Source organism: Camelus bactrianus, chromosome 25 (assembly GCF_048773025.1).
Source record: "Camelus bactrianus isolate YW-2024 breed Bactrian camel chromosome 25, ASM4877302v1, whole genome shotgun sequence".
Classification (NCBI taxonomy): Eukaryota; Metazoa; Chordata; class Mammalia; order Artiodactyla; family Camelidae; genus Camelus; species Camelus bactrianus.
The window spans coordinates 23,274,237-23,286,556 of record NC_133563.1 but is presented as its reverse complement, the minus strand read 5'-3'; the positions used below and the strand labels follow the sequence as shown (position 1 = coordinate 23,286,556).

General features: G+C 37.4%; 1 protein-coding gene across 3 annotated transcripts in view; it reads right to left on the bottom strand.

Moving 5' to 3' along the window:
- COL14A1 (collagen type XIV alpha 1 chain) overlaps nt 1-12,320 on the bottom strand; it is a 184,362-nt gene that overhangs the window by 82,616 nt on the left and 89,426 nt on the right. For all 3 annotated transcript variants that reach the window (XM_074352994.1, XM_074352992.1, XM_074352993.1), the window contains exons 24-28: nt 10,004-10,150; nt 6,138-6,194; nt 2,671-2,810; nt 440-563; nt 113-256 (exon numbers count right to left, since the gene is read on the bottom strand). In XM_074352994.1, the coding sequence (XP_074209095.1) occupies nt 113-256; nt 440-563; nt 2,671-2,810; nt 6,138-6,194; nt 10,004-10,150 (612 nt within the window). The remainder of the gene's footprint in view (nt 1-112; nt 257-439; nt 564-2,670; nt 2,811-6,137; nt 6,195-10,003; nt 10,151-12,320) is intronic.

Here is a 12,320-nt window from a genome sequence, read left to right as displayed (position 1 = left end):
AGATTTTGAAACATTTAAGTTGTGCTGATGTAGCTTCTAAATTTGTATTCAGAAAACAACAATGCTAAGAGTATTATTGGTAGGCACTGTTGCTTGTCTATGTAAAACTTACCATCTGACTGCATCTCCCTGGAGATTTTGGTCACATCATCTTGTGACCTCCCATCAGTTATAACCACGATGACCTTTGGGATACCTCTTCTGATTCCTGCCTCTGCAGTAAACAAGGTGTCTCGTACATGTTTAATTGCTTTTCCTGAAACAAAGGACGGCGACAGTTCAATTTCATTCCCTCCCACTTTTGTGTTGCTGGAGATGGAAGGGTAGGAACAAAGTTCTTAAATCGATGAAAAATCTTTTCTTAAAAAAATTCATATTATAATGCTTCAAAAAGAAGTCATTTCAGTAATTAGTAAGAATTAATTACTTTTGGTCTTACCTGTTTTTGTATTTCCTCCTTTGTATGAGATATGTTTAATTGCATCAAGAAGAGTCTCTTTGGTTTTGTAAGAGTTTAGTTTAAATTCTGTCCTGGGGTCATCAGTGAACTGAACCATTGCAACCTGGAGAGAGAAGGTATGTTTGTTTGTATATGCAGACGTCCTCTGGGCCAGGGAGCACATACTAAAGCACGATCACAACCACAGTTTTAATTTCTTTTTTAACCCAACCCACAATTTCCTTGGCTTAAAATTTCACACACGTTACATACCAAATCTGACATTAACTAGCATTTTTTTCTCTGAAGTACTTTACAGGAAGTAGTTTATTTTTAAAATCTCTCCCTAAAGCCTAGAGGCCCTTTGCCTTCTTGCTTGACAGATGGAAAAACAGCAGCCTTCGCCTCCTACCTTGACAGTGGTCAGGGAATCGATGTTGGATTCTTTCCAAGGATTTCTTTATGAAGTAAACCTATGAAGTAATTACTACAATTCTACCATTTTACAGATCAGGAAACTGAGGCACACGAAGTCAAGAAACTTACATAAGACTACTAGGATAGTCACTGGCAGAACCAACAGTTGAAGCCAGGTAATTCTACTTCAAAATCTATTCTTAATCATTTCAATATAAACCATCCCGGCTTCATTTCCTATAATTTGCTTTTATTCCTATGCAACTTTGGGGACATTTTAGATTTTTTTTTTTTTGGCTTTGGTTTTCAGAATTATGATGAAGGGAGTAAATACAGCATCTTACTAGCCTTTCTTTGATTTTATGAGCCTTCAACTGCTACCAGTTTATCAAAGTCTACTGCAAATGTCATCATCTTTAGAACACTTCCTCTGATTTCTCTAGTCAAAACAAATTTTCCCTCCCTGAAATTCTGAGCACCTTTTCTATTTTTCTCTTACAGTTACCCCCTACATCCAAATTTCCTCAGTCATTGTTCAAAAATATATTCCCAATCTGTTCATTTCAGTGCATCTCAGATCTGCCACCCTGGCCCAGGCCTCCATCATCTCCTTGTTAGACCAGGAGAGCAGCATCCTAACTGGTCTGTCCACTTCCACTCTCACCTCTATCAGTACTCACGTTCCACAAAGAGTCAGAATAATCTTTTTAAAAAAGCATATCAGATCTTCTCTCCTTAAAACTTCCCATTGCATTTAGGGTGACACCCATTTCCTTAGATGGTCCATAAGACTCAAGATGATCTGGCTTTGCCTCCTTCTTCCACCTCTCCTCTTCCCCCACCCCCACATGCTCACCTGCTCTATTCCAGCCACAAGTTTTTAGCACCTGAAGCCTCAAAACTCATTCTCATCTTAGACCCTTTGCACTTACTACTCTCCCTCTCTGGAAATTCTACTCTGAGATCTTCTCAGCATCATTTACATTTCAGCTCAGAAGACATCTCCTCAAAGAGGCCTTTGTTATTGTGCAACTTAAAATAACTCTCCCAAGGCAAGGAGGGTGTAGCTCAGTGGTAGACTGCATGCTTAGCATGCACGAGGTCCTGGGTTCAATCCCTAGTACCTCCATTAAAATAAACAAATAAACCTAATTACCACTCCCCCCAAAAAAAACCCCAGTAAAATAAAATAACTCCCCCACATAATTTAAAATAACCTTTGGTAAACTTAAATCTCAGCTCAAAAGCTGGCATCCCTACCTTGTGAATTTATTTGTTTGCCTGTTTATATCTGTCTCTCCTCCTCTCCCTGCCTTTAAGAAAGTGAGCACCATGAAATAGGGATATTGTCATACCCATATGACAATACTATACCTAACCCAAATAAGTCCTCAATAAATGCTAGTTGGATGAATAAATTAGTTTTATGGTCTGCTTGATCCATAGTAATTTATGACCATGATCTCTCTCTTTAAAGATTTTAATGTCCCTGAGGGCAAAAAAAAAAAAAAATATTGATTGTGTCCTTAAAGGAGTTACTCTTTTCTAGTATATAAAAGAAACACCTGCTGACATGGCCATTCTAACCTGCTTTAGTTTGCTGAACTCAATAGCTTTCCAGGACTAACATCTTCTCAAGCTCTATCAGACACCAGTAAGCTGCTTCCAAACTCAGACCTGCCTATTCTCTCATTTAGGGCTGGATCCAATCAGTATAGTTCTTTACCCATATTCCCTGACAAGCAACTATCATAACAGCTTGCAATAATTATTTAATGCATAGAATGAATTAATGATTGATCTATGAGCCTTACTTGAGTTCCATCTGCACCGATCTTGTCCAGAGCTCCAACAGTGCTATACAGAAAGTTAATGATCTTATTGAAATTTTCATCTCCAATACTCCAGGATCCATCCACCATAAACACCAGGTCGGCTTTGGCAGCTTTGCATACTGGAGACCGAGAATGAATTTTGAACCAGAGAAAAAGGGGAAAACGTAGTAGCTATTAAACCAACAAAACACGTAATGGTTCCCCTCTGGTAACTAGAGCTCTTTCCCAAAGGAAAGGTATAAATCATGTTCCAAATTCTTGCTCACTCTGCTTCCTGGCCATCATTTCTCTCCTATACTGAAGTTTCCTCATCATGACGAAGAAGCTTCTTTCGAATATGTGGAATTAAAGAGGAAAAAAATTCACCCATCTCAGCCCCAAAGAATAGACAGGAGAGGATGGAAAAATGTGGAACGAAAGTGATTTAGACACAGAAGCATCAGCAAGCCCTCTAGTGCCTACTGACTGGAAGGAAATCTAAGTTATCACTCTGTGCACCCCACCCTCTGCTTGAGTTAATAACATCACAGAGATTGAACCTCCAGAAGGAAGGCATGCCACATAATGAAAGCAGATTAATCTGAAACTTGATATGCATTTGGACTGAGGCCAGAAGCAAACTTTAATTCCAGCCTTGCTCAAAAATTCTGTCTATGTCCTATTTCATGTTTTGTTTCAGGTTATCTACACAGCTCTCTTTTCCTTCATTAGATCATTGTGGTTGACTCTGTTTAATGATGAAACAATTTTGTCTTTAATAATCTGAATCTTTTAATCTTAGGCCATTTGCACACAAATATTCTATGAGATAGTATACCTTTTGTCTTTCTTTAGAAAAGAATTTCACTTGGTTTTTATTAGGTGCAACTTCAGTCCCTTAAAGCTATTTACAATATAAAATAAACCATCTCCAAGTGAGTTAATACTCCATGTACAGTAAGGATTTGGTGAGGTTATTTTCATGAGTTCCATGATTTACAAAATTTTACATTTTACATGTTTCTGGTTTGAATTTAAAGCTGAAAGGAATCACAAGATCTGCTAATTAATTATAAGCGTATAAAAGAAAACCTGGTGTTCCATTTCTAAGGAAAGATGAAATCTAGATTAAGTTTCACCTTCGAAATGAGAGCAAAATCCGTTGAAAATATACTCAGAATGAAAAATTTCTTTAATACAAAGGAAAAAAGAAAATACATCAAAATGCATGAAAGGAATTACCTCTGGGATATGAAATTGTGTTTTTAATTTTCTTCTCTGCACTTTTTTCTATTTCTTAACATTGGTTTAATGAATATTCAGTATCACTTTAATAATAAAAAGTTTACAGGCTTTATTAAATACACTCAGGACAAAGAGAGACTAAAATGAATAATGCATTCAAGTTGCAAAAGGCCCACTGTCTAAAATCATCATGATGAAATCTACAGGACCAGTGTTTCTACACTGGCAACCCTCACTCTCACAGACCCTTTCAAATCTCACGTCTCCCATGAGCATTCATGAATGTTGACTGAATAATACCCATGCTCTGCTGTAAATAAAAATATTTTGCCCTCAGAGAATTCTGCAACATCTGTACCAGAAATGTCTAGTAAATTCATCAATTAGGATTCTGTTTTCAGTTCCAAAAGTGAAAAATCATCATAGTTAGGCTAGAAAAGGCTAGATATGACTGCAGAAGAAAGTCTGGCATTCCAAGTAGCGTAAATAGCCTTAAAAGATGCAGAACAGCATAAGGCATGTAGGGGGAACTCAGAGTTCTACAATTTTGCTGTTAACTAATATACTTTGGGAAATGATGTCACAGTGTAGGCTGCTCATTGAGCACTTTGCCTGGTATGCTAGGAGGGACACTGAGCTTTATTTTTGTAGAGTTTCTCATTACCTCTTTGTTTCCTTGACCCTTATACTCTCCAGCATCTGATCCCTCTGATTAAGCTGCTGTGCCTTGCAGGACATTTGGGCCTGTCCAAAATGTCCAAAAGATACTTGGTTTGTACCAAAAGTTCTTGAAATTTGGTCCTATCCAAAATGTCCATGAGCATATTTGGTCCATGCCAAATGGTTCTGGACAGGATCAAATATCAAGGCTCTTTGGGCATGGACCAGACATCCCTCCAGTAAGGTGGCAACAACTTACTTTTCATTGTAGCTCTACTATGTAACAAGTACTTTAAAATGCATGGTAAGAGGAAGAAGTCTTCCAAAGCAACCTTCCAACTAGTGTTTCACCTTTACCCCCTCCTGCCCCAATCCCTCCTCCCCATTTCACCAAGGTTATCTTTCTCAAACAGATTTTTGTAGGTCATTCTCCCTTCCTAAAACTCCTCATGGCACATGATGTCCTATAGGATAAAGCCCAGACTTCTTCAGGCACACAAACCACTTCATGACTGTCTTTACCTTTTCTATGGGCCACACCAAAGCACTTATGGTTCCCCAAACACATTATGTGCTTACATCACTCCATGACTTTGGGTTCCAATTTCTCCATTATTTATCTGTAGAACTCATTCTTCAAAATGTAGATCAAATTCCTCCTTCCCCTTTACAAGTAATTAACCTGCACCAATATGAACTGTTCTCATTTCTGGGCTACCACAGTATAATTTCCACTTTCTACTGATGTCTTTGACTGGTAATTATCTAGGCAAGCACCCATTTCTCTTGCAATACTGAAAAGAAGCAGAAAGCAGCAACCATAGATTGTTACTGTATTCTAAGTAGCCAGTGTGAAGAACTTTGAGAATAAATAGTAAGGTTAATAAATGTTCATTAACAGAATAAAAAAATTAACAATCACTATTGTGTTTGGGAGCTCTTTTAGAAAGTTACCTTAACAGCTCAGGTGAGAGGTGAGGAGAAACTCTTGTGATGAAGACAGAAACAAAAAACTGGGAGAGGCATTTCAGAGGTAAACTGGAAATGGTTACTCTTGTCTACAGAATTACAAACTATGTTCTCACTCACAAATTATATAACTGTTTTCCCTGGGTAAACATTTATTACTCTGATATTTTCAGTGAAATAAATATGAAGAAATTCTGTTAGAAAATCTACTCTGTGTGTACAAAATCTACTGTTAGCTTTTTTATTGAATATTTTTGATATATAACACTGCATAAATTTAAAGTGTGCAACATATTAGTTTGGTACATTTCTATATTGTAACATGGTTGATGTAGTTATTTTTAGCACCTCTATCCCATTACATAATTACAATACAATATTATCGCCTATAATCATTAGACTGTGCATTAGGTCTCCATGTCTTATTTGCTACTCATTATAAGTTTGTATCCAATAAGGGTTTGACAGGCATTTATATTAAAGAGAAAATATCTTTTATTAATAGCTTGGTTTTTAAATAAACAGTCAAACAAAACCAACAGAAACTCAAAACCTAAAATCATATCATTACTGTATTATTATTTTTTTTTTACCTTCTTTTGCTGGTGGAATAGTTGGAGGAAAAGTAGGTGGTGGAGTAGGAGGTGATTCTATAAAGGGGAGGGAGAAAGATCATCAATTAGCCATCTTCCCTGTGGCGAAGAGAGAGAGATCATGAAGACATAATTCCTAGGGGGAGTCAATGATTTTGACAACTGCCTTCATTGAGAATTTCGTGAATTTAGTTCCCACTATAAACTAGCCAAAGCCTGTGGAAACTGGTTCCAACCACCCCCTCAACCTCAGACTTAAGGCTTTAAACGCCATTTTGCCACAATTCAGTTTACGCAGCAGGAGTCAATGCAATCAAACTGTCAACTACAAAGTGGTTCTAATGCTGATTTAAGGCAGGAACCCCGCCAACCTATTTCAGCTTAGCTTCTGGCTGTTTTCACACATATTATGAACTTTATTTCCATTCTGCCTAAGGACTGGCCATCAATCCTTATTCAGTAGCACTTTCTCCCTTTCCACCCAGCATCCCCAGGATGTGGTCCCCAGGGAATTCGAGTCACTCTCTGTTCTGTTCAGACTGTGTCTGGAAAACTTTCAGTTCTGAGGACAAAATGGCAGGACATTGGGAGGCTACAGTGTGCCCGGATCAGTAGAACTTGGATGATGAAGGGTGAGAAGTCTGTGTTATATGTGGAGATGTGGTTTGGTTAAAGATCATGGGTATTGTTTCATCAGAGTGGTGACTTTCATACCAAGTCACACAGCAAAGAACTAGGAAGTTACGGCATCATTAGGTAAACCTCTTAATATTCTTTTTGTATATATTTTTAAAAATTCTTACTTGATGCTAAAGATTTACGAAAAATTGAGAAAATTCTTTTTACTATCCCAATGTAATATGAGAGAAAATCCTCAATTAATCATAGTCATTCACACAGGGGGAAACAGTAAGTGCCCAATAGCTACAAGGATTTGAGCTCAGGCAGACTTTGCTGGGAATGTTGTAAAGGGAATTCCTTCACTGGTAGGAAATTTGGAAGAGATGAACTTTAAGGTCTCTTCCAATTCTAAGAGCCAATAAAATAAAATTATTTGAGTACAATGATTCAATATTTAAAGAAGTGAGGTAACTGTATATTACTGATATGGAAAGTTGTTTGAAATTAATTATTATATGGAATGAAGCAGAATACCGTGGTATGATCCCATTTGTGAAACATAAAAAATTCTATTTATCTGACATATGTGTGTGTGTGTGTGTGTGTGTGTATATATATATATAAAATATAGATTTACCTATATATGTCTATATGGTTGTATATCTGATATATATATACATATTCAACAGGTGGAATTTCTTGAAGGTACCAAGCTGATACAAATGGGTATTTCTGGGAAGGAAGAGTGAGGCAAGAGGGAAGCTGACATTGCTCTTCTTACACTCTATTGCATTATTATAGACACTATGTGCTTTTATCTTTTAAAGGCAATTTTTTGGAAACTAAAAAGTTTCAAAAGTAAAAACAAAGTTTGAGAAACTTTAATATTAAAACTAGGATTGAAAAACTTTTTGAAAGCATCATAAAATTGCTCTAAAGCCGTATGTATTTACCTTAAAAATCTACGGAAGCAGTGCGTCATCATCTTTATAACTGTGCATTTTCTTTAATGTGAAAAACTGAGGCATATCCTAAATTCAGTAAGTAAATCAAGAACCAAATTAATGAGCAGCTATGGCAGCCTGATGGATATGTTTGGTCAGAACACCTGGTCTAAGACCATCTTGGGGAAGAAGAACCACAATGAACTGGCAACACGTGTTCATAGTCAATGTGTGGCACACAGATGGTCCTTGTCTTCAAGTATGCGAGAAGCTGACACAGAGAAGAGGGAGCAGTCTTGGTCTGCATTGCTTCAGAAGTTTGAACTAGAGCCAGTGGAAGCTACAAGAAGACAGATGTTCCCAACAGAAGGAAAACATTTACATCAAACAGAGCTTTCCAAATTAACCCTGGATTGGTAGTTAACAGTTGTGGGGTTTAAGGTTAGAGGAAGTTGAAGTCGATCAGGGGCCCCAAATGCAAATATTTTTAGAGCTCAGGCAAGTAATGAATGTGAGCATTAGAACATATCCTAAACATTAAGGAATAACAAACTTGAGAGCACACACACTGTCTAAAACAGACAGCAGTGACCGGGTTTCTGTCAATTAGCACCATGAAGATATGTGTGCTCAGTGTTGTCAGAGCTTTTGAATTTTTAAGAATACTTTAAAACGGCCTGGAGGCAACATGCCTGATGGTGAGATCTAACCCCATGGCCATCAGTTTGTGACTTCCAGGAATTCAGCAACAGTGATAACAAAAAGCACTTGCTCAATAAGATACAGGTTGAAAAGTTCCTCAGCAGGGTCTTTTCACTGCATCTTTATCATCACCCCAGGAGTTAAGAGAGTAGCTATTTAATTTTATTGATGAGCAAAAAGCAGCTCAGAGATGTTTAGCTGGCCAAGGCCACAGTGTTAACAAGGACCTCAGCACAGCCTGTTTGACTCTAAATCTTATGTACTACGAGATCTCTAAGCATTTCAAAGTTATACAATCCTCTATCCACAAAATAAATTCAAATGAGCAATAAAAAGCAAAAAACTACCAATACATTCTCCAGCATAAATAAGCCTCAAAAACATATGCTTAAGTGAAAGATGCCAGATGCAAAAGACTGCATGTTACATATTTCCATTTATATGAAATGTCTGGGGAAGACAAATTTATAAGAAGAGAGAGTAGATTGCCTGGGGCAGACTGTGGGAAAGAGGACTGAGTCTAAATGAGTATGGAAGATCTCTCTGGGTGGAAGGGAATATTCTCAGCCTGGATTGCAGTAATGACTGCACAGCTCTTTAAATGTACTAAAAAGCATTGAATCGCACACTTAAAATGGGTGAACTTATGGAATGTAAATTATACCTCAAAATACATGCATAATATAAAATGTTGAATATTTCAGTGTTATGAGATAAAGTCCCTGTATTGGGAGGAAAAAAAAAGTAGATGATTCAGTTAACTATACTTCTGTACATTCACCTTCTGTGTTTGAAGCTCACATGTTGATGATGATTTCCTTCTGCTTGTGAAGAGCAACTGAAAGACCTATGTACATGGGCAGTAGAACTTCCGTAACGTCAGATACACGATAGAGGGTCTCCAAGAAAGCCCACTGCCCACCACCTATTCAGACACCCATCGACAGGGATTTTGAAAGGTCCCCCAGCGTTCACATCAAACCATTTCAATGTTTGTGGTCTCTAGATCAGAAATCCTTCATTAAAATCCATTCCCAAGAAGTTGACACCCTCGTTGCTCTTCAGAATATGTAAAAAGTGCTTTGCTTTCATTTCTAGACTTTGCCTTTCTCTACAATGCATCAGATTTTCAGCCAACTTGGAAAAAGTGCGAGTCTCTTAAGTAGGCAGTCTAGGGTCAGCCAGTTGGAGCATCTTGGCTCCACTCCCACCCTAGTGGCTGCAGAAATATGTCATTGTTTTAATGCTGGGACCCAGACCCTACACTTCGTTTCACACTCCACATACCACAAGTGTTCCTAATGGAAATAGATCACAATATAGGTCATTGTTTTAAGCACTTTGCCATCATAAGGCCTTATAGTCCCTTGTAACAACATATGGAGGATGGAAAAAATAAAACAAACAGATGACGTCAGTGGACCTCATGCAGTGAATTCTGGGACTGAATAAAATGAGCAAAACTTGTATTACAGATATTCCTGGACAGCAATGGCTAATATTTTTCTAAATGGAATATGGTTTTTGAACCAAAACAGGATACCTAAAATACTGTTTGTTCATGGAGACAGGGATCAGGAGAGAGCATGCTTGACTTACGTGTTTTTTCCATTATGCTCACACCGGGTCCCTCAATCTCCTGGAGCCTTGTGTAAACACTGATTTTATACTCTGAATCAGGCTGAAGTCCATAGAAGCAATGCCTTGTTGTCCCTCCACCCACAGTGGATTCTTGCTTTTGTGTATCTATAATAAAAATAAAACATACATAAATGAAATTTTTTAAAACAGCCATCAGTAGATGATTTACTTCTAAAATGCTTAAGATGCATGGCCTATTCAGAAACTCCAGAATGAACTGGACTTGTCTGAGGTATTGTATCTTTTTTAAAAGAGTTAATATATCCATCGATTTTTTTTTTATAATTGAAAATCACATTTTATTTGCTCAGAAGTGAGACATACTAATAAAAGGCTGTTAAGGTCAACCCGTTAATGAATGGAGAATTGTTAATGGTTATAATTAATGTGTACATCGTAATTGATCTTTTGGACAGGTAGGGAGGTGAGCATATTTATCTTTAAAAAAATTAGAATTCCCAAATATATACAAGATCTGGTGGTAGCTCACTGCGAAAAAAAAATGTGACAATGAATATATGTATATTCCTGTATAACTGAAAAATTGTGCTCTACACTGGAATTTGACACAACATTATAAAATGACTATAACTCAATAAAAAAATGTTAAAAAGATTAGAATTCCCTTTTATTCAACATGATTCTCCAGAACACAAACAATTAAAAGTTGACATAAAAAGATACATCCTTTTGGCCCCATACAGCTTGTTACCATACAATAGGATGACCTTCTTGACAGTGGTCTAAAGATGTAAGCATGAAGTTAGAAATTGTAGGGTTCTAAGTAGTCCTCATGACTTTGGGCCAAGAGGTGGGCTTCCAGAGTTTCAGAAGTTTCATTCATGGGTTCAGGTAGTTTTCAAAGCTGCCACAAATGCAGGCAAGAGCTTCAAGCAGCACTGGGACAGCCAGGGTGTCCCCAGACTGTCCAATTTCTACTTCTCAATGTCTTGATTTTTTTTTTAATTGAAATAAAGTTGATTTACAATGTTGTGTTAGTTTCTGGTGTATAGCATAGTGATTCAGTCAGACATATATATTCATATTCTTTTTCATTATGGGTTATCTCAAGATATTGAATATAGTTCCCTGTGCTATACACTAGGGTCTTGTTGTTTATTTTATATATAGTAGTTTGTTCAGTCTTGATTTCTAACTGACATTCATGATTTCTTTCAATAGCAAAGGAGACCCCTAGGAAGCTCAGAGGAGGCTCTCCAAATTCCTCAGATTCACTTTAAAGATCCTTTTTCAGCCTTTTAATCATAATTGAGGAAATAGGACGCTTACATGGTGCGCTTACGTGGCTGAGGACCATACAATCCCATAGAACTCGATCTTCTAACTCCTGTCCCAAGATTCTTTTTGTTCTGCCAAAAAGACTTGCCACATCCCACCTTCTCTGTCCCATCCCCACCACGAAGAGGCACAAAGAACTCAGGAGGCCTGATTAACTGTTGGCTACTTTTTTCACTCCCATATCTACAGCAAAATTGCTTGGCCTTCCTGGAAGAATTAGTGCTTGCCCTCGTGTCTGGAGTCAGTGCGAAGCTGGATTAATCATATTAATCATTTCCTGAGAGCTTACTATGGGACCAGGTTCTGTGCTTGGTCACTAATGACCAAAATAACAGCAAGGGAACAATGGCCAACATTTTGTAAGCACTTACCACGTACCAGGCAGTATTCTAAGAATTTTATATGTCTGAACTCATTCGACCCTTGCGATATTTATACTTACCCCAATTTGAAGACAAGAGACTAAAGGCCAGAAAAGTTAGTAGCTTACCCAAGTCCATACACTAAGCAGCAGAACTAAAATGTACATTCCAAACTCTAAAGCCCAGTCTCAGAGGATGTTGCTTTGATTTCCATTGCTATATCATAAAATAACGTAACTTAAATCTATGATTTTTTTTTTCAAAATGAATCAGTCTGAGAGCTACTGTATACGGATGAAATTAGTAAGTATAATGGTTAGGGGAGATCAGAGGAGGACCTCTCATGTCTCCAGGATTTTATCATTCCATTAAACATAGCTGTCTATGTTGGTGGCTTTAATTACTGAAGAATTTCACATGGGTTTTCTTCAGAGGCATAGAGTGTTTATTATTTTTTTAACCACACGTATAATTTGCTAAAAAGAAGAAACTGCTACCACTCAATAAACTATCACGCAAATTTCCCTCTGGATTGATTTTCATCTGACCTGTAAATTGCGCCCACCTCATCAAAGCCTTATGTAGCTTTATTTCTAGGAATTTGAAAAGCAATG